Source organism: Mandrillus leucophaeus, unplaced genomic scaffold (assembly GCF_000951045.1).
Source record: "Mandrillus leucophaeus isolate KB7577 unplaced genomic scaffold, Mleu.le_1.0 Scaffold1375, whole genome shotgun sequence".
Taxonomy (NCBI): domain Eukaryota; kingdom Metazoa; phylum Chordata; class Mammalia; order Primates; family Cercopithecidae; genus Mandrillus; species Mandrillus leucophaeus.
The window spans coordinates 1-25,737 of NW_012101338.1; the positions used below are offsets into that span (position 1 = coordinate 1).

Genomic DNA, 25,737 nt, shown 5'->3' on the forward strand with positions numbered 1-25,737 from the left:
TGGGACCCTCCCGGCCAGGTGTGGGATATAATCTCCTGGTATGCCCATTTGCTAAGACCCTTGGTAAAGCATAGTATTGGGGTGGGAGTTACCCGATTTTCCAGGTGTTATGTGTCTCAGTTCCCCTGGCTAGGGAAAGGGATTCCCTTCCACCTTGTGCTTCCCTGGTGAAGCAATGCCTCTCCCTGCTTCAGCTTTTGCTGGTCGGGCTGTAGCAGCTGACCAACACCGATTGTCTGGCACTCCCTAGTGAGATGAACCCAGTACCTCAGTTGAAAATGCTGAAATCACCTGTCTTCTGTGTCACTGGCGCTGGGAGCTGGAGACTGGAGCTGTTCCTATTTGGCCATCTTGCTCCGCCCCTCTCCTCCATTTAATGATTTTTTTACATTAAAACAAGACTTTTTAAAAGACCCATCTTTTCTGGAGGAATTAATATTTTTCTATTTAGAGTGACTGGGAGAATACTGACTTTGATACACTGCCACAATTTATGATTATATAATGTGTTTTATTAATAATCTCTGGTGGTTATTTTTTTAATTTTCCTACTTTATAGATTTAAAGTGTAAGTACTAGATTCAGGTCAATATGCCTGTTCTATGGTTGATAGCTTAGCTATCATTTTCTTCACTGCAATACTTTAAGAAAGAGAAAGAATGACCTATGTAAGTGATGACTCAGCTGTAGTTGCAAGTCCTACATGCTCACCATCCTCCTTCTCAGAAGGAGGACTAGAATAGAAGTAGTCTGGGCCTTTTTCTTTCTCTCTCTCAGAAATATAGAGTCCTGGATGGTCAAACTTAAAAACAAAAAGGAATCTAAGGAAACATGATTTATATACCTAGTATACCCTCTTTTGTTTTGCAGTGACCTCATAACAGTGGCATAATACTCTACTTCCATAAACTTAATACTTAGTTTTATACCCTCTTTTATTTGCTTCATTTTTATTCCCCTTTAATTTGTTTTGGTGGCTATAAAATTTAGGGATGGGTAGCGAGGGGTTAGAGCCAACTGTACTGCACACAAATGCTTAATAAACCTTCAAGCCATACACAGTCAATACATTCTTGGCCTGTGGTGCCACCTCACACACCTGTTATATCCTGTCTATTTGAAACATAGGCTTTAGTGAACCTGTCGTTCTGCAACTCTGATTCTCAGATAATTTTTTTTAGATTGAAATGAGCATATCCTAGAAATGAGCATTTCCACAGCTATCCTGACACCATGTCCTTAAGTAAATTATTTTAAAATGTATTGTAAGTCCTATGGGGAGAGTTGGAAGTTTGACATCAAGTATGATTGGAGCCATTTTAATGAGTTGCCTAGTATCCTACAATGGTAAAAGGAGATCTTTAAATGATCTACATTACCAAAGAGAGTAGCTTAAACCTTTGGTTCTTCTTAAGTTGTGTTATCTTCCATGTGTCTTTACTTGAGTTTCTCACTGGAATCATTTAGTTGTTTAACACACACATGCAAAATTAAACTTCGTAGCATTGATTTCATTATTTTTTTCCCTTAACAACACAACTTGTCAGGTATTTTACTTTAGTAGTGTCTCATCAGCAAAGGAAATTGCAGGGAGGAAGCACTTCTTCTTAAAGCCTGACATACTGATCTATATCAGCAATGCATGTGTTCTTCAGATGTTCTTCACTGGCAGAGGACAGGATTGCCTGCCAGCCTGGGACAAAGCACCATATGGCTGGGATGAGGGGAAGGATGGTGATGCACATGAAGGGTGGGAGGGGAGCTGTCACAGCCTGTCAGTCTTCATCCCCAGAGGAAACTGGTGACAAGGGAATGATTGAAATGGCACGTTTAGGGTCTCTGGGCATGGAGAATAGATAAACAATGACTGGGAATTCAATGACATAAACTCAAGGGAAAGGGTAGAAACAAAGCAAGCTGCAATTGGGTAGAAGCATAACTCTTCTGTAGTTGGGAAAAGATGCCAGGGAGAGACATTGATGAGAAAGATGATTAAAGGTGGCCTCACAAAGCCTTGGAATAGTGACAGATGGAAAGGGTGCAATGATTAGTAACAAAATACAAAGAGAGGAAAGAGACCTGAAATGAAATAAACTCTTATAGGAGCAGGAATATGGGATGATAAAATTTTTTAAAAAGAAAATTACTGATGGATTTTTCTCTGCAACCTGAAAAGTTATGTAGAGAGGGATGTTGAAGTGACAATGTACTTTCCTTCCACAGGAGAAGCATGCTGGTCCTCAACTTACTTGATCTACTAGACTCAAAACTAGCTCAAAACTTCCCAATGCCTTTGTTTGTTTGTTTGTTTGTTTTTAAGACAATGTCTCGCTCTGTTGCCCAGGCTGGAGTGCAGTGGCATGATCTCGGCTCACTGCAGCCTCCCCATCCCGGGTTCAACCAATTCTCTGCCTCAGTCTCCAGAGCAGCTGGGATTACAGGCACCCACCACCACTCCTGGCTAGTTTTTGTATTTTTAGTAGAGACAGGGTTTCACCCTCTTGGCCACGCTAGTCTTGAATACCTGACCTCATGATCCACCCGCCTCAGTCTCCCAGAGTGCTGGGGTTACAGACATTAGCCACCGCGCCTGGCCTCCCAATACCTTTCTATGAGAGTTCCTACATCTCCAGACAGCCATAAAGAAACTGGACCAACAGAAATAGACTTTCTGCTCTCAAGATCTAAAGATAGAGAAATAATAATAGCAGCCATTTATTGAATACAAATCTATGCTAGGTATGGTGAGCAGCCCTTAGAATCCGTTTCTCATTATCACTTAACAACTCTGTACACTAAATATTTTGTACCATTTTTAATGTGGAAATTAAGGCCCAGAGAGGCTAAATACCTTTCCAAATAACACAGTCACAGAGTTTGGGAGGAGGGAGCAAGGTCCATACCATTTAATTGCAGTTTGCTAGTCAAATCTGTTTATTTACATACATGATGCCCTAGCCACCTTGCCAAGCTGCATGTGGTACTTGCTGCATCTTCATAAACTCTTTAAAAGGCACTTTCCTAAATAAGCAATGTGGAGATGAAGAAATTATTAAAAGCATATGATGCATGCTTTTACATACCTACAATGTGCAGATCTGAACATAAAACCTTTAGTTGCACATGTATTGGTTGGCCAGTTTATCAGATAATATTTTTCTCCTCCTTTTGTCTGAAAAGAGCTCAAACTCTGAGAGCTATAGTTATCGCTGCTGATATGAAAATACTTCCCAGAATTTGTTTCTCAGTTTATGTCTTTGTGTGGCCATAGGAAATCCTTTTTAGCATACAACTTTTATTTGGCCATACTCTTTGATGTATGATTCTAAGAATCACACTTTCTATAACAGACCTGTAGGTCCCCTTCTGGATACAAGGTCAGCCCAAACCAAATTCTCAAGCTTCCTTTTTGCTTCTTAATGAAAGCATTATCTCCCTTAGGAAGCATCCTTCTATGAACACACCTCCGTTGTTTGGCACAATGTAGAAAGCTTCCCACCAGGACTTCCTCTAGGGATCAAGGCTGACAAGCTCTGAAAGAGCAGGTTGTGATATATTTCCCCTTCTCCATTTGGTTCAAAATAAAATATTCTCACCCCAAACCTACATTTCCTTAGAACCTTCCTCTGAGCTTGGTTTTTCATTCTACTTTGTAATTTATCTGCAAATTAATAATAATGAACATAACTAGTTTGCAGTAATTCTCTGTCTTCTCCCAGTGCATATTCTCAAGCAACCACTGTACAGGTTCTGAAAAGGAATTTTCCAGCCAAAGTCTTAACATAATCTCACAAATTTGCAAAGCCTTCCATTTAGCTGGACCCTGCAATAATTTAATGCATACCTATGATATGGCTAATATACACTGTGATAATGACGGGGGATTAAAGTGATAAACAGTTTAGACTTGGTTCCTTCTTTCACAGAGCATACAATTTGTAATAGGATAACAACAACAACAACAAAAATGACCAGATTGTTGGAGTACAGGGAAGTGCCCTGGCAAGAGTGCTCATCTTGTCCTGATCCTGTGAACACCCAGGTAGAGGGACCTAAGCCAGGCTGGAGATCAGTGAAGTTACACTCTAACTGAAAGTGAAGGAGGCCCCCACGTCAGAGCAGCAAAGCAATTGGAGGAAGGTATTCCAGCTCAGTTTGCAGCACACAAAAGTAGCAGAGGTATAAGCATGAAGTCTTCATGGAATTGAGCAGTTCAGCATGGAGAACTGAGAGGTAGTAAGGAGGTTGTTCTGAAAGTAAAGCCTTTGTACACTCCTGAAACCTAGCTCCACACTCTCAGAGACCCTCAACTGTATCTTTCAGGCTTAGATCCTTCAGGCCCCATGCTGAAGACAACTGAGAAAGTATAGCTGGTATGAAAAGAGTAATATTGGAGGTGGCAGCAAATGCATCCTAGAGGGTGAAGCCAAGTTGGGTAGGGGGTAAGACCAAGCTGGTTTTGCCTCTGGGATCTGGAAATGGATTGAACAGCTTCTGACTCAGTGCCTTGCACACAGTACATCTTCAATTAACATTAAATGGATTAATAATTAGATGCACAAATTCATTTTATCAAAGAGTATTGAATCATTATGAAATGATTCAATTTCATAACATTATTACTATGATAGTTAATGTACAAATTAAATAGGTATCTGGAAACAGAATAGAAATCATTTAGTGAGGTGATGTGTTCTAATATCTAAATAACTTTTCTACCCAAACTTTAGAATGGAACTCATTTGTAAGTAAGAGACTATTTCTAACTTTTCAGTAGTTTACAGGGGAAACCTTGAGTCCTCAAATTAATTTCCTGTTCTCTGAGGTCAAAACTCAGGGCTTAAAAATAAATTATTATTAGCTTCATGCATAACAGTAGGAACGTGATAGATATTCCATCAATATTCATTATTGATTTTTATCTAAAATGTACCTACCCAATACATTATTTTATGTGTGTGAGGTAATGCATGTTAATTAACTAGATTTTACCATTTCACGATATATATATGCCTCAAAGTATCGTGTTATACAGGATAAAAGCATACAAGGTTATCTGGCAATTAGAAAACAAATAAATAAATGATTATGTAGTGAGATTTTATGGAGTACATTAACTTTCATCTCATATTAAGATTAAAAATGGTTTCAAATAACTATTTTATAAAATAACTTACTTTTTCTAAAGTTCTTAATCCACTACCACAAAAAGTCATGATTCGTTCCATTTTGAAAATAATGTAACATTTTAGAAAAAAAATTATTCATTATAAGTTTTAATTATACACAGCCATGCTTCTTTTTTTTGATAATTTTGTGAAATTACTTTATGAACTATAAAAACTTAACTATAATTTGGGTTTATCCACTTCTTCATTTAGACAATAAAAAGCTAGAGTTTGGTGTCAAGGGAAAAACAAGAAAAAAAATCAAAAGGAGAAATGATAGTTGTTTGCTCTTAGGAAAATGAAGTGTTTCTGTTATTTCACTGATAATATCTATTTACATATTGTTTTTATTAAGTGGTTAAGATGCAAACTAATAAAAGAGATGCAGCTAATAAAGCAGCTAGTTGATTTGGTGGCTACATTTGTAATATTTTAGTGAACAACATGGGGAATGAAACAAGGAAACAGGTCTGTTGGCTTGTTTGAGGTTTAATGTAAATTAAATATTTTTGTTGTTATGAATACCTCTTTCATATACATCATAGGGAATGAAGGTTGTGGACTATCAGTAAGCTCAGATAAAAATTCGTGCTCATAAACACTGTATAATAACGTGACAGAAAAAGTCTTTGGTATGTAGAAAAATTGAAGCTTTATTTAAAAAATTAATCCAATAGTATCATTGTTACCAAGGCTATTGCAGGGGCCTAAGCAAAATGTTATTATTTTTTGGCTTCAAAACTATATATATTTGGCTTTTCATTATCTATAAAAATTATCACTCTTTCCTGGATTTGGCTATTATTAAAAAATTTTTAAAGGTGTTCTTTAAAGAAAAAAAAGACTGTCATTATAGTGTGGCAAATTTGCCTCCTCTTCTCCATGACAACAGATAAAGAAGCTGTAGCTATGGCAACAGTAATGGGCCAGAGAGATTAGGGCCAGACTGGAGATTAGGCCTCCAAGAGCAAAGAAAAGAAGTCCTGATTGGTTCTTTATTGAGACTTTATTTGAAGGCAAGTTACTGTTGAGAGAAAGCATGGAGGATTAGTAAGAACAAAATTAATTCCCTTGTATAAGATAAGAAGCCATTCCTTTGCTAAAACTGTGTTCCTCCCTTTTAATATAACGCCTGTTTAAATTGAGGTAAAGAGTCCGTGATTAATTCTATTCTGAGCTTTGTGCCATGTGAGTCTAGACCAGCTCTGTGAGAAGACACTCCCTGAAGTCTAAGGAGAAGACAGGGAGGATCATCTGCCTGCTTGCCATTGCCCCTTGCCCTCCTCTCTGGCACTCCCTGGGTGGATGGAGATGCCAACTAGTTTGTGATGTTGACATCCTGTAGGAATGAGGTGCTCTTGGAGGAACAAGATTGGAAAATTTCCCTTGTTTGTATAAAACTTATTTGTCTAACTTCTTGAAAATTCCAGAAAGCTTTCATCAAGTTATTATTAATTATATGTTTAAAAATATTTTTCTCGAAAATCTAGTAAGGATCCCATTTTTTAATAACTGGTAAGTTATACAGGTAGTAAATTTTGAGTAAATGTACTATCTATAATTTCAGATTGATATACTGATGAAGGAGGGATTTTTTATTTTTTAAATAATAAATTTATAGGAATGAGAATGTTTGGCCTAATGCTTTGAATTTTTTTAAAAGGATTTTGCCACATTTACTTCTGAACATGTAGTGCTCACACACACTTCAAAAGAGAGCCTGTGAGAGTGCCACACCCTGGCCGACGTGAGATATTCACCTTCTTTAAAGTGGCCTCTGATTGATTTTTTTTCAGGCTTTACTTTAATGTGTATTTCTTGCCTTATTTGTCAAGTTGAACCCCACTTTTCAATAAGATGATTTATTATTTTAAAGATTTAAAAACATGCTTTTTAATATTATGTCACTTGGTTTTTATATATTTTCCAAATACTCTCAGTCAGTCTTTCCACGGGAAACAATACCTCAACTAAACCAAGAGGGAAAGTAGGAGTTAGGCAGATGAGTGCGAGGGGCTGGTTAAGGTGTGGGATCTGCTTTTGTGAAGGCCCTAGAGAATTGCAGGGTGCTCAGCATGAGGAGAACATTCTTAATGTAGAAGCATCAACAAGCCAAGGAGCTTCCACATAAGCACCATGAGAACAATGGCTTCGTCTGCTGTTCCCCACTCTCTCCTCTGCGCTTAGACAAGGAGGACAGGTGATCTGAGCTGTTTGAATATTTGCTGAGTGAGCAGAGCTACTGATCATCACTAACTGCACCTCTGCAAGCCTCTGCCCAAAGGTATTTTCTGTCTTGCTGTGGGAACACACTAGACCGTTGTTTAGGAAAGTCATAAGCCCCTGGAATCACCCTCAACAAATGATGGAGGAGGAGTAGGTAGAAAAATACCCCTATCTGCTCCCCTGAGGGATGATTAACTCTGAGGCATGTCCTATACTGACTCTCAGAGTCCCTGATGGAATTGCCCTTCAGTTTCCCACAGGAATAACCATATAGATAACCCACTCTTCCGATAGGTCCCTCCCTGCCCTGTCTCACTTCCTGACTCCCTGCTGGTGTTTCTGGGATCATTTCCCAAATGTAGGACTTGCACGAAAGTCCTTTTCTGAAGCCTTGTTTATGGAAAAGTCACCCAAGACCCATGGTCAGCAGGAGTCAGGCCAGCAAGCTAATTAAGAAGTTTGGAGCTTGCCCTGAAGAGGATGTGTGGAGGAAAAATAAGTAGTAGAGTGACATGATTTATACTTTTATAAGCTCATTCTGGATGCTACACAGAGAATATATTTGAGGAAGGTGATTTTAAGGAAGTCAGAGGAGCTGGGGAACACTTGTGGTAATTCCAGTGAGAGACAACGATGATGTCAATGGAAGCATGGCGATGGAGATGCAATAGCGTGGATAGATTAATGAGATTTTCAGGAGCAGGGAACCCTAGCATGCAGTGAGTGAAGGAGAGTCAGGAGTTAGGGATGGGCTTCGGGTTTCTGGGCTGCGCAGCTGAGAGGACAACTTGAATATCACCCAGGGGGAGAAGCAGGCTGAGGGGGAGGGAGAGAATAAATTCACTCCGTTGTGTTAGTCTGAGCTGCCTGTGATTTGTGGAAGTAAAGGTTTTTGTCAAGAAGCTTAATATCACCCATATTTTTGAGAGAGATACTCCATCCCCAGGCATCAATCTTTTCCCCTCCCTCACCACTCTGCTATAAAAGATTGACTAACTCACTGCCACTCTTCCATTTTTTTCAAATACTGTACTGATCCGGAGAGCAAGTCGAAATTTTATCTACAAAGAAATAGTCAAAGAATCTGGAGTCAGAAATAGCTTCAAATACTTTTGTTTTTTTGCGATTCTTTAAAACCTCTCTTTCTCTGTATAACTAGTAAGAATTGTAAATTGATAAGATTTCTGGAACTATTAGGAAACGGCGTATTTCCACTCCCCAGATGATTTTTTCTAGCTAGCAGAAGTTTAACTCATCGCAGTAATACCACTCAGCCAGTCCCTATACAAAGTGAATGCAAAAATGAAGACTAACTTTGATAAAGACTAGGGAAAATGGACTACAAAAGCCAGTTTGAACATTTCACATCTGCAAATGGATACCTGTGATTTGTGACTAGAGATCATCTGTCAAGATGAAACACATATTCCCTAGACTTGAGAACTTTAACAAACTTGAAGAAAACAGAGTTATTGCAGGAAAGATGAATTACGAATTCACACACACCCAAGCAGACACACACTACAAAAAACACATGCACATATGTAATAGAAAAACCTCTCTTACATATTACTAATTCTCCCAATATGTGAAAAGACAGTTTTTTAATTGAGGATAATTCAGAGTTGTTCCTACAAACAAGTCCATGAAAATTGCTTCTACTTTTTGTTAACTTTCATCAACTTTTCATTTCTGCTCTTAATTTTCTATGGTCTTAAAAAATACATGAATAACTACTTCAAATTGTTTCTGAACAGGCTGAGAGAGGTGGTTCATGCCAGTAATCCCAGTACTTTGGAAGGCCAGGACAGGTGGATCATCTGAGGTCAGGAGATCAAGACCAGCCTGGCCAACACAGTGAAACCCTGTCTCTACCAAAAATACAAAAATTAGCCAGGTGTGGTGGTGTGTGCCTGTAATCCCATCTACTCAGGAGGCTGAAGCAGAAAAATTGTATCAGAACAGTGTAGACATGTAGACAGATACTGACAGGAATAAGGTTTTGTGATAACTTTTTGGTTACCTGAAGCATTTATGAATACAGGTAAGTCCATGGCTATGTAATACAATGTTGAAGTCTCCATTGGCTTAACTTCCAAATTAGTGCTTTACTAAACTCAGTGTCAGTGTATGTACACCTACTTGGTCTGTGTCTTTTGTACTATGAAACATATTTTAACTATGAAATGAATATTTTAAAGAATCACCTTGGGGCCAGACATGGTGGCCCATGCCTGTAATCCCAGTACTTTGGGAGGCCGAGGTGGGTGGATCACTTGAGGTCAGGAGTTCAACACAGCCTGGCCAACATGTCAAAACCCCGTCTTTACTAAAAATACAAAAATTAGCCAGGCATGGGGGCATGTGCCTGTAATCCCAGCTACTGCAGAACCTGAGGCAGGAGAATCACTTGAACCTGGAGGCAGAGGTTTGAAATCATGTGACCTTACTGTATATTAAAACTATATGATCACATTTTTTTTCTACAGTAATAACTGCCCCCAACCTTGTAAAATCCTGGAGATTGTGGCCCTCTTAGTTCTTCTTAGAACTCTTCAAAATGCCAATAGGTTATCTTTGACAAATAGTCACTGTAAATTTAGATTTTTATTTAGTATATCTTGAGTTTATCTTCTGAAATGTAATACTGTCTTTTACTTCAAATATAGATGCATGAGTTTATTCATTTATTCGTTTATCCATATTCTTGCTTATTCAACCTCTGCTTCATTCCAGAAACAATTCAGGGAAATATTAATTACTTAAAATAATTTGTCTCTTACCAAAGACATTTTCTATTATCAGTTAATGTCATGAGAAGTGTAATCCTTTTACAATATTGAATCATATTATCCACAGTTCTGAAGTAAGGTTTTTCTAGAACTCAAGTGCTTGTTAAAAATTCACATTGCCAAATTTCTCTCCCCTTTTCTTGCCTGAGCAGACATTTTTTCCCTGATTGTCATAGATCCCATGGGTAATAGAAATTGGACATATAAGCAGTGGAATCATATACATGTCATTAGCCACACTTTAAAACCCAAGAAAAATGAATATACCTTTTATTCCATTTAATGTGTGCATTCCCTTGGTTTTTTTCCTTCCTTTAGAATCAAGGTGACTATAACATGGAGATGCTTTCTAATAGGTTGGATATGCCTTCCTACCGAATTCTTACCTATGGCACTGACACCTCTGATAGCCTCCTCTTCTTTCTCCTTAGCTATCCCAAGCTCCAGTGTCCTCCCTTCAGCTCCCAGAGATGTGGTCCCTGTCTTGGTTTCCAGCCGGTTTGTTCGTCTCAGCTGGCGCCCACCTGCAGAAGCGAAAGGGAACGTTCAAACCTTCACGGTCTTTTTCTCCAGAGAAGGTGACAACAGGTAGGTGATGCTACCAATAAAATTCAACTTAATCTGTCATCTCTTTAAGTCAATACCATTGGGTAATGGCAGGAGGAGATCTTGGGCAGGAACTTTGGAGAGACTGTGAAATCTCTATTATGTCCTTCACTCATTTCCCATTGGAGATGTGCATTTTTTAAAAGCAGTGTTGTTGACACACTTGTAATCCCAGCACTTTGGGAGGCTAAGTTGGGTGGATCACCAGAGTTCAGGAGTTCGAGGCCAGGCTGACCAACATGGTGAAACCCTGTCTCTTCTAAAAATACAAAAAAGTAGATGGGCGTGGTGGTGTGCACCTGTCATCCTAGCTACTCGGGAGGATGAGGCAGGAGAATTGCTTGAACATGGGAAGTGGAGGTTGAAGTGAGCCGAGATTTTGCCACTGCACTGCAGCCTGGGCAACAAAGATGCCCCCTATCAAAAAAAACAAAATGGTGAAGACACAGACATACCCATATTGCCTTATACTAAGATTATTCATTACTGTGAAGAAACAGGCATTTGTTTTAGTGTTATTTCTGCAACAATTTGTGATCTTATGATGCCTCCTAAGTTCCTTGGATTTCAGTGTGTGCAGCTGTGAAAACTGGAAGCAATGATTCTTGCCCAATCATCTTCATGTTTTTGCATGGATTTCCTGGAGGCACCTTAAATTCAACCTGCCCAAAACATACTCACTGTCTTCTCTTTATGTATATTTTTCCTTTCTTTTCTTAGTTTATGTTGGTATCTTCCATCCTCATTGACCAAGCAAAAAATTCATGCCATGTTTTACTGACTGCTGCCTCCCAACACTACATTCCTCATGAATTCTTGTCAGCTTTACCTTGGCCACAGCTCAGCCATGCTTCCTTTATTCTGTTATTTTCAACATCTTTACCTGATCTCTGGGAATTGCTCCTCACCTGCCAATCTATCTTCCTCACTGTTTGTAGTTATCTTTTTGAAATACAGTTTTGATCACTCACTCCACTGCCCCAAAGTGTGACTGTTCTTAAATACAATAAAATTACTATACAAAGACATGTACATGGAACTTCAGATTTCTTTCAATGGAAGTCTAGCCCCAGTCTATCCTTATCTATATCTATCTGTATGGATATATGTAAAAGTGTGGTTTCTATATTCTGTAATGGTTAAAAAATTTTCACTCAAGTCACAAGAGCTAGATTTGAAAATGGTCCTATTTATCAAATTGTGATGTTTCTGTGTTTAATAATGTATTAAATATGAATAATACTTTTTTGCTAGAAGGAATAAAAGGAAGATAAATTCTACCTGTTAGCATTGCTATGAGAACTGAGGGAATTCAGGCAAAGAATTCAGGGTAGTCCCTCCACACAGGCAGAATGGAAGGACTCAGAATAGGGTGAGCTCTGAGACAATGTGGAAAAGAAGCTGAAATTAAGGCTCAAAGAGTAGGAAGAAGGAGGATGAGGGAAAGAAAGGGAAAGAGTAGGGGAAGGAGAAATTGTTGAAATTTCTGTTTGAGTGAAACATTTATTTTCATAATTGTTTACAGGCCTGCTTATCATACAGTTTTGTCCTTTCCTCTTCTATTGAACTTCTTCTTATCTTTCAGTTCTAAGCGTCAATGTACCCCCTTGGCTACTTGCTCCCATGGTTATACCGTGAACCTTGACAACACCAATCACTGCAACCTCTCATGATCTGAGTTTCAAATCATATTCTTGCCTCACTCTCCAGACTCTTGTCTTAGTATCCTTTATTTAGAACTCTGAATACAACGAAACTTTGATTTCACAGAGACCTGCAATCCGTTGATCCTATCCCTTATCTTTCCTGTTTATCTTCACTTATTCCATAGCTACAATTCCATAGCCAGTAAACACAGCAATTAAATACTTGCTGACTTGCATCAACGTTTTGCCTGCTACTCTCATTTCATATTACTTGCTTAGCAAAAACCAACTCAAGTAAATGTAACTTTCTACCTACTCTTTACTTGTTCTCTTGTATCTGAATATAGCTTGAGGAAAAGGTATAACTGGGATGATTCATCTCACTTTAAATCCATAGCGACTAATCTCATGTTGCCCATTAATGCTACTGGCAATTATACTACATTTATCAGTCAGCTTCTCTCACATACACTACTAATGATATTTCATGCCTTTTTCTCTCTTCTCAAATCTCCAAAACTGCACCCTTTCCGCCACTCTTAGCTGACCTGGATTTTAATTTAATGTAATATAAGAAGGGGAATTCTACATGCTTTCATATGTGACATTATTTTTCACCCACGTGTGTCTTTAAGCATATAATCTGTCTTTCCTCAAATTTCCATAAAACAACTGCCTGTACTCTTTAAAGCCAAACCTTCCCTTGTGCACAAGATCCCATTTTTTCTTATAAAAGAGCAAATCTTCAGCCATTCTTTCTCTCTTCTGTATCATCAGTTCTTCCCCCTAAGGTGAATTATGTCTATCAGCACGTCAGCATGTAGTTGGATCTTCCATTACAACAAATTCTGCTTCAATCTCACTTTTCTTTCCTCTACCACTCCATGCTCTGTTCTCTTTCATAGGACCATTCCTTGAATTGTCTAACTTCACTCCAATATCTTACATCATATTCCAATAATGATTTTGTCCCTAGAATGTAATAGCAACTGCTCTTATCAAAGTTCAACAATAACCTCCTGTTGCTAACCCAGTAGTCAATTCCTAGTCTTCACATTACTTGAGCAGTCAGCAAATTTTGTCACATTTGATCCTTTTTCCTTTGGTGAGACTCATTCTTCACTCAGTTTTCTATTGCACACGCTCTCCTCATTCTACTCTGGCTGCTTATTTTCAGGCTCTTTTTACTTTTTACTACCAGTTTCTCTGATCTGTACGTATCAAATTGCTTCAGGACTCAAGCCTTTAATCCACTTCTTGACTTTATATTCTGTGAATATGTTGATGTATTCCAAATTTGTATCTCTGGTCCTAACTTTTTTACCTGCAATCCATATTCATATACACATTTTCCTACTTGATTTAACAACGTCAATGTCCCATGGGCATCTAAGACTTATGAACAAAACCAAACACCTGTTATCCTTCAACCCCAATGCCTCCTCACCAAATAGTTTATCATTCCAGAGTTCCCCCCACCTTTGAAATCTTCATATTTCTCATTAATCAGGCCAAAATCATTGGAATATTTCTTAGCTCTTAATTAATTCTTAATTCTTATTAAGGAATCCATCATCAAGTCTTGGCAGTACCATCAAAATATATCTTGAATTCATGAAATAATATACCAGATTTTGTTATAAAATAATACTGGAAGACTGGCTATGATTTTATTCTGAGCTGAGTTATGGGAATAAATCAATTCATCATATTATTCTGCCTAATTTTATATTGTTTAAATTTTCATGATAAACAATTAAAATCAATAAAGAAATAAAAACAAAACATGGCCAGGCACGGTGGCTCATGCCTGTAATTCCAGCACTTTGGGAGACCGAGGCAGGTGGATCATCTGAGGTCAAGAGTTTGAGACCAGCCTGGTCAATATGGTGAAACCCCGTTTTCACTAAACATACAAAAATCAGCTGGGCGTGGTGGCACGCACCTGTAATCCTGGCTACTTAGGATGCTGAGGCAGGGGAATTGTTTGAACCTGAGAGGTGGAGGTAGCAGTGAGCCGAGATCATGCCACTGCACTCCAGCCTGGGTGACAAAGCAAGACTCTGTCTCAGAAAAAAATAAAATAAAAAATAAAAAAATAAAAACAGAAACAAAACGTATACTGAGTCTTACCACTTCTTACCCCCTCCTTAAGTACAACTAAGTCTTATTGGAACTACTGCAGTAACCTCCTTAGTCTAATCTTACCATAGCAGCTGGAGTAAACCTTTTAAAACATAAGTTAGAGTATGTCATTCTTCTGCTTCAAAACCCTGTGATGACTGTTTGTCTCATTCACAGAATTAGTAGAAGTCCTTGTTCTTGTCTCTTGTTACCTCTCTAACCTCATCACGTAGCACTTTCCTTATGTTTCCTAAATATCCAAGAATCCGCCTCTTTTGAGATCTTTACGCTTGCTCTTCAGTTTGCCTAGGATGTTCTTCTCAGAGATCCACATGGATCATTCCCTAATTTCTACCAAATCTTTGCTGCAATGTCAAATTCTCATGGAAGTCTTTCCTGACCTCTGGCACTCCCTATGTACTTCTTATTCTTATTTTTCTCCATAGCCTTTATTACCTTCTACTTACAAATTTTGTTTCCCTAATCCCCTTTCTCCTCACCAGAATGTAATCTTCCTATGGGCAAGGCTGCTTTATCTTCTTTATCCACTGAGCTATTTTTCGACTTGATGCCTTAACTGAAATGTCAATTACTGTGTGGAACTCTCTATAGTCCTCCAACTCAGAATTCACCAATTTCGCCTTTAGCTCACCCCTTCATTTTGATTACATTACTGTTATGGCCTTTGCCACCTTTAATCAAGTTTGACGTTTGGTTGAGTACATGTGTATTTCTTTTCCTGATGATTGACACTACATCGTATTCATAATTTCATGCTTAAGTGTCCAGTATCATGCCTCATGTAAACATACACTGATCAGAACTGATATGGTAGAGTAGGCAGAGAGATATGATATTTTTGATAGTTTTTTTTTTTTTACCAAATAAAATAAATTGTGTTACTGAGGAGGATGAATAAGCTGACTACAGTTAAATAAAAACTTTAATTCCAAAAAAGTCGATATTAAAATTTTATTCTAATATCTCCATTTATTTTGATTTTTCTGACTCTCAACTAGAGCCATAAAATATGCCACTGTCTCTGAGCTGTGATGTTTGTTTGTTCATGTAGGTTTATTTAGCTGCTTGACACAATACCTTTCTAAAAGGTATTGAATTTAACATTTCTCTCAGATTAGCAATAACTTTGTCAGGAAAGTTATTCTAACTCAGATCATCATGAATCTTTCTGACTGGTTAATGGTGTAGATAATGCAAGTGCCATAATTCACATCTTTTTATTCAACCCCTTGGGGTGCTTTTATTTCATAAGTTAAAGAGCAGCATATATTCCAAAACATGAAAGGTAGAATTTGCAGTGAAGTAATTGCTTCGTAGATATCTAGCTATCCCCTCTTAGTACCTAAAAATCATTAGGAATGAAAAGTGATCTTTGAGATCATAGTCTAACTTCCTGCTACCTAAACATTCAGAGACCAATGCTCAGAGGAAAGTCTCATGCCCAAGGCCACAGTTTTATCATCAACAGTGACAGCAAGTATTTATTGGGCATTTACTATGCCAGATACCAGGCTAAGCATCTTACATAAAGTATGTTTACCAGAATGAGACTTAAAGAAGAAGTTTATACTTCCATTATACAGCTAGTAAGTAGTAGAACTAGAATTTAGTGCAGCCCATAGTCCAAAGCAGGCACTCTCAATCCCATTTTCATCTTGCTTCCTTAGTGGATTAACCTGGCAGAGAACTAAATGTTCTTGAGATTTATAGAATTATGACATGCAATTCTTTTATATGTTTCTTTCCAATAATTTTTTGACTTAATGGCTAAGTTGATTTGCATTATATATTTACCGGTAATAAAACACACTAGTGAGTTTTTATTGTGTTTCTTTTGAGAGGTGAGGTATTGCTATGTGGCTCAGGATAGAGTGCAGTGGTGTCATCATAGTTCATTTGCAGCCTCAAACTCCTGGGATCAATGGATTCTCCCACCTCAGCCTCCTGAGTAGCTAGGACTACAGGTGCATGCCGCCACACCTGGCTAAGTTTGTGTATTTTATATATATATATATATATATCACATTATACTTCTCATTTGTAACTAGAATGACTTATGAAGTGTAACACAGTATAGCCAAAATGTTAAGGCTATGTGGCTGTGGAATTGAACTGCCTGGGTTCAAATCCTGGCTTGGTATTTTACCATCTGTGTGGCTTTGGGCCAATTACTAGTGACTTTGTTTTCTCATGTGGAATAGTAATAGTATCTGATGTATAAGGTTGTGATGAGTATTAAATGAAGTTAAATAAAAGCACCTGAAACACTTGCTGTTTGTTTGGTGCACCCAAAACATTTCATTCTTATTAGCTAGTGCCATGTGCAAATCATCATATGGGCTTAAAATTAAAATAACTGAAATACAAGAGTGTTTCTTAGCTCTAATTTAGAGAAGACTTTATTACTTTCACAAGCATTCACCCATTTGATCCTCAGATAAGGTATTTATGATGATCTCCATTTCACAAATGAGTATGCCTTTCTCTGTTCAGAAAGACTGAAAAATATTGCTAAGAAACCACACAAATAGTAAATATTAGAACTGGGATTTCAATGCCAGGTTTCTAGTCCAGTGATCTCTTCACTGTGCCATACAAAGTGAAAGACATTTTCTGAAAAAGCTCCATATAAAGTACAGTGGGAGTGCAGATGAGAGAATTAAAACACTTTTTATGAGCATCATTCAATTTAATCCTCACAATAGCACTGTGAGGTAGGCAGATAAGGTACCGGTATCTCCATTTTGCAAATGAAGCAGAGAAGCCTCCAAGATAGCCCCTGACTTGCTCAAGGTCACACACTGTTTTATGGCAGAACAAAGGCTGAACTTGTTGTTCCAACTTGCAGCAACATATATATGCTTCACATTGCTTTATGCTGTCTCAGAAAACCTCTGCTCACTGTTCAGGATTAGAAACCAGCTTTTTATGATTGACATGGAGGATTCCTTTTGGAATTCATGGTATATTACGTTTTCAACGTGGTGTTTACATATTCTTTCCCCACTCTTCAGAGTTAAGGACACTGCAGCTGATGGAGCTTGTTATCCATGAGGGAGCATATTGTGATAGAAAGAGAACAAGACTCAGAATCGTAAGCATGACATTCTGGCCCTGGCTTAAAGCTTGGCAAAGTTAGCCTTCTTCTTAGAGCCCCACTCTACTTCTCTATAAAATATAAAATCATGGTCCTGTACCTCAAAATTTTTTTAATTCATTGAATGAGAGAATAGTGATTTTATTTCTCCAGTGGACTTAATGCATATTCAAAAATGAAACATGCCATCCACAAATGTCATATAGAAATTAACAAATGTTGAATGCGAGTTGACTATATGTCCATGTCCAGCAGCGTATTGAAAATGGAAGGGAACCCAGCAGATTCTCTGGAAGCAGTTCATCTTGAAAGGTTCATCTTACTGATAAATGTGTAACCACACACTGAGTTAAGAGCTTTAGTGGAAAGGAACATGCTTCTGGGAGAGCATTTATGAAATGTGTGCATGATGTCTATGTCATAATCAGATCTACATTTTGAAAAGATGGCCGTGACTAGAAAGTGGAAACTAGAGCAGAGGTCAGCCAGTTGGGTGCCAGAGCCATTTAGCAGGCTATTACAGAAGTGCAAACAAAAGATGATGGTAGCTTGGTCTAAGGGTATGTCAGTGGAGATGAAGCAGTGGAGAGAACTTTGTAGATATTTACGGGGCAAAACTGACAGGACTGGATGATGCATTGCACATGAATGGTGAGGGAGAAGGAGTTGTCAAGGACAGTCACTTAGTTTCTGGTATATTCCAGTGTAGAGATGATTGCATAATTTGCTGAGATTAGGATGCTGGAAAAGGTCCATATTTGAAATGAAGATCATAAATTCAGTTTTAAACAAGTTGTACTTTACATACCTTTACAACACTCAAATGGGAATGTCAAGAAGGACCTTGGAAATAGGAATCTGGAACTCAGAGGAGAAGATTGGGACAGAGATATTTATCAGGAATGTGACAGCATATGGATGCTCACTGCAGCTAGAGAAGGGCAAGATGGTCCATCCCAAGAAAACAGAATGAGAAGAGAACCCAGGACTCAGTCACATTTATCATGGGGATAGCGGCTGAAACTAAACAAAATAAGAATTTGAAATCAAAATCTGTTTTATCCCAACTCCCAAAATATAGCTTTTTATTTGCAGTTACAATAGCTATTTGTTATGTAACTAGTCTCACTTGTGTATTGATGTTGAAGCAGAGATTATAGGAAAGCACCTTTTTAAAAAGCTCATTCCTAGATTTATCCTTTTCAACAATTCGAGAAAAAAAAATTTAACCAAAACTTAGTGGAAATACCTCTAACCAAGAAGACCCATTTCCAGTCTTCATTATGCTTTATCTGGCAGTGAAACATCTTGAAACTTTTCTAAGATAGCATTGATTTCCAAACCTATGGTTTTAGGGTAAAAAGGAATGTGACATTTGAGTGGCTATCACTTTTATCACTCTGCTATCACTTTGAGTCCTATTTCATTAAACACCATATTTCAGTTCTCAAATCTTTTAATTGTTATAACATTCTGGCATTCACTAAAGAAATAAGGAATGAAAGTAGAACAGATAAAAAGGAGATGCTAAAAATCTTTCCACTAAGAATAACATAACTCCTTCTCTACAAAGGAATGTTAATGTAACTCTTCCTCCTGAAGCAACTAATTAAGTATTTGACACCTCAAGGCAGCATTTGTTGCTCAACTCACAAGTTGTAACTAAATGTTAACACCCTGAGGCACTTAGGCAAGATAATACGTATTTACTAAAAATGCGTGTTAGAGACTTGCTACAAATGATCCACTAAGATGCAGAATCATGTTTAATCTGTAAACTCTACTTCTGAAATGTAAAAACAGAAGTGAATTCAGCTAACACAAACACACATGGATATAGGACATTTTCTATTTTCTATTCCTAATGAAAAGTGTTAGAGTAGTGAGGTTTCTTTGAGTAGATCCCACTCTCTCAGTTTTCAAATAATGAAATCGAGACCCAGGAAGGTGAAGTGACATGCCAAAGATGACCGAAATAAATGAGGATGGAACATGGATTAGAATCCAATTTTCTAGGCATTTCTAAGGTCTCATTATGTGGAGATTTTCTGTAATTATTCTCTTTTAGTTTCACGTTTATTTTAAAAATTATGATCCCCAGCAACATAGCCATTTTTTACGCTCAGTGAATCTATATGCTAAGTGTGAATAAAATATAAATGAAATATGGCTTCTCTTTTTAAATAATTTACAATCAAATCAAAGAAACATGCATGTCCATGAATACAATGTGATACATAATACACTAGATGTATAAACCAAAAGCAACGAAAACACAAAAGAGACCATTTAATGGTAGTGGGTTCGAAGACATAAGCATAGGAAGTTTCAGGTAAACATTTCTTTTGAATTGGTTTCCAATTTGGTTTCATTTGAAACAAGCTTTTGCCAGAGTCAGAAGTGTGAGTCAAGAGAAGGTAACTCCAGGCTCATCATACTGGTCATTAGAGAAATGCAAATCAAAACCACAATGAGATACCATCTCACACCAGTTAGCATGGCGATCATTTAAAAGTCAAGAAACAACAGATGCTGGAGAGGATATGGAGAAATAGGAATACTTTTACACTGTTGGTGGGAGTGTAAATTAGTTCAGCCATTGTGGAAGACAGTGTGGCGATTCCTCAAGGATCTAGAACCAGAAATAACATTTGACCCAGCAATCCCTTTTCTGGGTATATACCCAAAGGAATATAAATCATTCTACTATAAAGACACATGCACACATATGTTTATTGTAGCAATGTTCACAATAGCAAAGAATTAGAACCAACCCAAATGCCCATCAATGATAGACTGGATCAAGAAAATGTGGCACTTATACACCATGGAATACTATGCAGCCATAAAAAAGGATGACTTCATGTCCTTTGCAGGGACATGAATGAAGCTGGAAACCATCATTCTCAGCAAACTAATACAAGAACAGAAGACCAAACACCACATGTTCTTACTCATAACTGGGAATTGAACAGTGAGAGCACATGGACGCAGATAGGGAAACATCACACACTGGGGTCTGTCTGCGGGCAGGGGGCTAGGGGAGGGATAGTATTAGGAGAAATACCAAATGTAGACGGTGGGTTGATGCATGCAGCAAACCACCATGGCACGTATATACCTATGTAACAAACCTGTACGTTCTGCACATGTATCCCAGAACTTTAATAAAAGAAAAAGAAATGAAAAAAAAAAAAAAGGAAAAGCAAAATAAGAAAAGGCAGAGAAGCTGACATGGACATAGGGGTTCTGGGGCAGCATGGATCATCACAGATGACTGTGCAAAGCTTTGGGCCACATCGTGAAGGTCTTTGAACCTTGTTCCATGGAGGTGAGATAATATTAACCTAGAATGGCAGCTAGCACAAGGTTGTGGGCATGGAGTTGACAGGTTATGTGTGTTAAAAGGGTGTCTTTGTCAATAGATGATAGCAAAAACTGAGACGACTAATGGCAAAACACTAGAAAAAGCTACTATTATAATGCAATACATTTAAGCGCCAACTAAAGCAGGGACCAGTTCTAGGCACAGGAGAATATACTCTACCCAGAATTAGGTCTCAATGTAAATTGCAGACTGGTACATCCCATGTTGCCATGCTTGACTTCATGCTTCAAAAAATGTCAGTGCTTAAGAGTTACAACAGGGACTGATCTGAGTAAAGCAGGAACATTATTGTTAGTGGGTCAAAGGATATGCTTTTAGAATAGAAACAGCTATTTTCCAAGACACTTTAACCAGGTAACTCCAAGTTCTTAAAATTAGAATTCATGAAAAATAAATGTTTCTTATTAACTAACTCTTCTTATAGCCTCCTTGTAAAAGTCAAAGTGGACAAGTTGTCTACACACTTTTTAGCATGAGGAGTCAGACTTTATATATTTGATGCTCTATGTGAATTTTCATTGAGTAAATTTACAGTGAATGGATTCAGGCAGGCACAAGTGACTTGATTCCTTTACTTCAAGCCACTTATCCTGAATTTGGCTTAACTCCCCCACACTGCCAACTTAGGGGGAAAGGAATGAAGTAAAGAAGCTTTGTCTGAAAATCCATCTAGTGTTATAGATCATGACTCTGAGTGTTGCATATTTTAAGGTAATTATGTCTTCAGATTCATAGGACAGAACATCACTGAGAGGGAGGAGCCTTGGGGTCCCTGCTGCTTTTACAGGGGTTGCTAATGCAGTGAGAGGCCGAACAATCCAAGTTTACCCAAAAATTGGGTAAACTTGTCATATTCACTGTTCTCTTTTCTTCAGAACCCAGTGTGCTTATCTGCCCATTTACAGAGGAGTGTGGACTACATTGAGCAGAGAGGAAACCCTTAATTACTGCTTCATGGAAAATTTACTTTAGGTGGTTAGTGTTGGCCTGTAGTGGAACCAGAGAAATCCCACATAATAAACTGCCCTTCCAAACTCAGATGTTACTTACTTGTTGGGAAATGGTTTGCCATGTTTTGTTTACAGCTATTAAAGCCTGGGAAGGGTGATTAGAAACTTCGTTAGAATCCTTGGGGCTAGAACTGAACAAATCTGTGAAGGACAACATGGCAGAAAATGCCATTTTCTCAATATGCTTTTGTATAACGCTAGCAATTTGACGTCACCCCAGTAAAACCCAGGGAAGCCACACAGCAGTTTGGTAGCAGACACTCAGCCACCAGTAGGGACATCAGATACCATAAGACTATCGAGCTGTACTATGGAACTCAGGGAACTCCTATTTCTTCTCAGTGTCCCTCAGAGAGCAAAGTTTCCAGCCCTTAAAAAATGATTGTTTTCATTATTGGAACTTGTTCAATGTCTGTAGTTATGCTCACTCTCTTTGTTTTGACTTCATCTTTGCAAACAAAATTAATAAGATAGAAAATACCAAAAAAGATTTTTTTTGGGGGGTGGGCAGGCCCCAAGGTCAGTGAAACCTATCTGTATAGTTTGTTCTATATGATTATACCTCTCATTAATTTATGTCCTCAGATTCCTGGTTTTAAATACTTTGTTGAAAAGTCTCATTCTTGGATGCAATAGGATTTATTTCTTATGAAGTTGTGGTGGTATTTTGTTATTATAAAATAACAGCAGTGACTGCCATTATGACATAATTCATATTAAGTGTCAGGTGCTATGTATTTCGCTTTAGATGTTTGACCTACAGCATTTCATTTAATTCTTTCAGATATTGTGATACAAACATTTTTATAGCATGTATGTTGTACTTGAGAAATCTGGGGCTCAGAAAGTTTAATGTGAAGGCCAGAAACAGCCCCCTAGACTTGCCCCAGTCCTGAACTACTTACTCCGTAGTCTACATAGGTTTTTTTTTTCTGATTTTTTTTTTTTTTTTTTTTTTTTTTAAAGACAAGGTCTTACTTTGTCACCCAGGCTGGAGTGTAATGGCATGATCTCAGCTCATGGCAACTTCTGCCCCTGGGCTCAAGCGATTCTCATGCCTCAGCCACCCGAGTAGCTAGAATTACAAGTTCATGCTACCATGCCTGACTAATTTTTGTATTTTTTCTAAAGAGAGTGTTTCACCACATTAGCCAAGCTGGTCTTGAACTCCTGGCCTCAAGTGATCTGCCCGCCTCGGCCTCCCAAAGTGCTGGGACTACAGGCGTGAGCCACCATGCCTGGCCTACATAGTGTTTAGATGCAAATTCCCTTTGATATGAGCAGATTTCTGGAAAGTGGCACATAAAATTGAAATGGTTAGATAAAACCATGCTTTAAAACCACTAAGAGCCTGCATTGTGGAAACCAGTGGTCAACCCAGGGCAGAACTAGCAAGTGATTAGAGGTTGAACCATAGAGTTGTCTTGGAGGTGCATTTACATAGTAAGCACAGTGCATTTGCCTGGGTTCTATTTTATAGATCAATACCATGGAAGCATTTTCTAAAGATGCTTTGTTTATTCTTTAAGACTGAGAAAGTAAGAATTGTCCATGTCAATAAATACGTTTATATATAATTTTTTATGAATTATTAATTTTGGATACTTTTTGGAGGCTCATGAAGATTATTAAATCTTCCCCATTATGAAGTCTAACATCCTCTTTTTTATGTAAGTGATGTTTTCATTTCATGATCTTGGACATTTTTACCTGGACATGTCCAAATTTTCCTGCCTCTCTTTCCTTTAAAATATACCTGTTCAGCAAAAGACATGAACAGATACTTCTCAAAAGAAGACACACAAACAGCCAACAAACGTATGAAAAAAGTGTTCAGCATCACTAATCATCAGAAATGCAAATCAAAACCAAAATGAGATATCATTCCACATCAGTCAGAATGGCTGTTACTAAAAAAAAAAAATAAAACAATAGATGCTGGTGAGGCTGCGGAGAAAAGGGAATGCTTATACACTATTGGGAGAAATACAAATTTTTTACTTTAGGCACTATGGAAAGCAATTAGGAGATTTCTGAAAGAACTTAAAACAAATCCACAATTTAGCCCAGCAATCCCATTAACTGGTATAGATCCAAAATAAATTAAATAATTCTACCAAAAACAAGCATGCACTAATATATTCTGGTTAAAGAAAATGTGGTACATATACACCATGGAGTACTGTGCAGCCATAAAAAGGAATGAAGTTACTTCCTTTGCAACAACATGGATGCAGTTGGAGGTCATAATCCTAAATAAATTAATGCAGGAACAGAAAACCATATACTATATGTTCTCACTTATAAGTAGGAGCTTAACATTGAATACTCAGGGACATATAGATGGCAACAGTAGACATGGGACTGTCAGATAGGAGGGAGGGAAGGAGGAGGTCAAGGATTGAAAACTGTTGCGTACTATACTTACTGCCTGGTCGTGACAGGATCAATCATACCTCAAACCTCAGCATCACACAATATACCCATGTAACAAATTTTCACATGTACCCCGGAATCTAAAATAATGAAATTATTTAAAAAATAAAATTAAAGTACAGAAGAGTACCTGTTGAAAGGGTTATGGCTAGCATGACCCGGAACACAGTTATTTCATCCAATTTATTTCGTACTTGTAAGAATAAAGTCAATTATGAAAGCTGCTCTTCCTTATAGATACCAAAGGTGTTTGACAGGCAAATCTGACCTTTGATAACAATGTCGCTTGAAGGTCTAGAAAAGATGCTATGAAATGATTCATAGCAAATAATAGACAAATTCATCCTCTCAGCAGTCTCTGAGTGCTCATTGTCCCTTTTTCCCCTCATGTCTTTTATCCAAAGTTCCCATGATCCAAAGAAGTTCCTTATTTTACCACTATTGTTGAATGATATCATTACTAGATTTAGAGGATGAAGTTCCAGATTTCATTTTTAAATGTGATACCCACTAACTGTGAAGCCTTTGAATAAATCTTGTTGCTTTTCTAAATCTCACTTTCTATATGTAAAACAATGATAACGAAACCACCCTATCTGTATCAGTAAGCTACCTGAGGCACTGTGTATAAAAATTCTTCTGCTAAAAAAATAAATAAATAAGCAAGATTGCCTATCTCCATGTGCTCAATCTCTGTAAGTTACATACAGCAAGGCATACAATTCTTTTATGAGGGTTTGCTTTTAAAAAGCAACTTGCTGACCTAAATGATTTTAATTTGGTAGAATATAGCAGTGTGGTATGGGGCAAATGGGAGCATTGTTCCATATTTCTTAGGCTTACCTACTTTCGATTGCTGTTTAATCTCATCCAGACCCCTACTCTTCTAGAAGTCAGAATTCAGCCTTCCAGAAATTTCACACTGCACTTCTAAAAGAATACCTAAACTTCAGGCTATATCCAGATTCATACAGGGTGCTTTTTCTCTATTGTGGTAACACATGTCTTTCATTTTACAGTTTTAACTATTTTTTTGTTTTTGTTTTTGTTTTTTTGTTGTTGTTGTTGAGACGGAGACTAGCTCTGTCGCCCAGGCTGGAGTGCTGTGGCCGGATCTCAGCTCACTGCAAGCTCCGCCTCCCGGGTTTACGCCATTCTCCTGCCTCAGCCTCCGGAGTAGCTGGGACTACAGGCGCCCGCCACCTCGCCCTGCTAATTTTTTT

The 25,737-nt window shown here is 37.9% G+C and overlaps 1 protein-coding gene across 1 annotated transcript in view; it reads left to right on the forward strand.

Moving 5' to 3' along the window:
- Positions 1-10,574: 10,574 nt before the first annotated feature.
- The window catches only part of LOC105534661 (netrin receptor DCC), a 389,147-nt gene continuing 373,984 nt past the window's right edge, over positions 10,575-25,737 (forward strand). The window contains exon 1 of the mRNA XM_011973437.1: positions 10,575-10,774. Coding sequence (XP_011828827.1) covers positions 10,575-10,774 — 200 coding nt within the window. The remainder of the gene's footprint in view (positions 10,775-25,737) is intronic.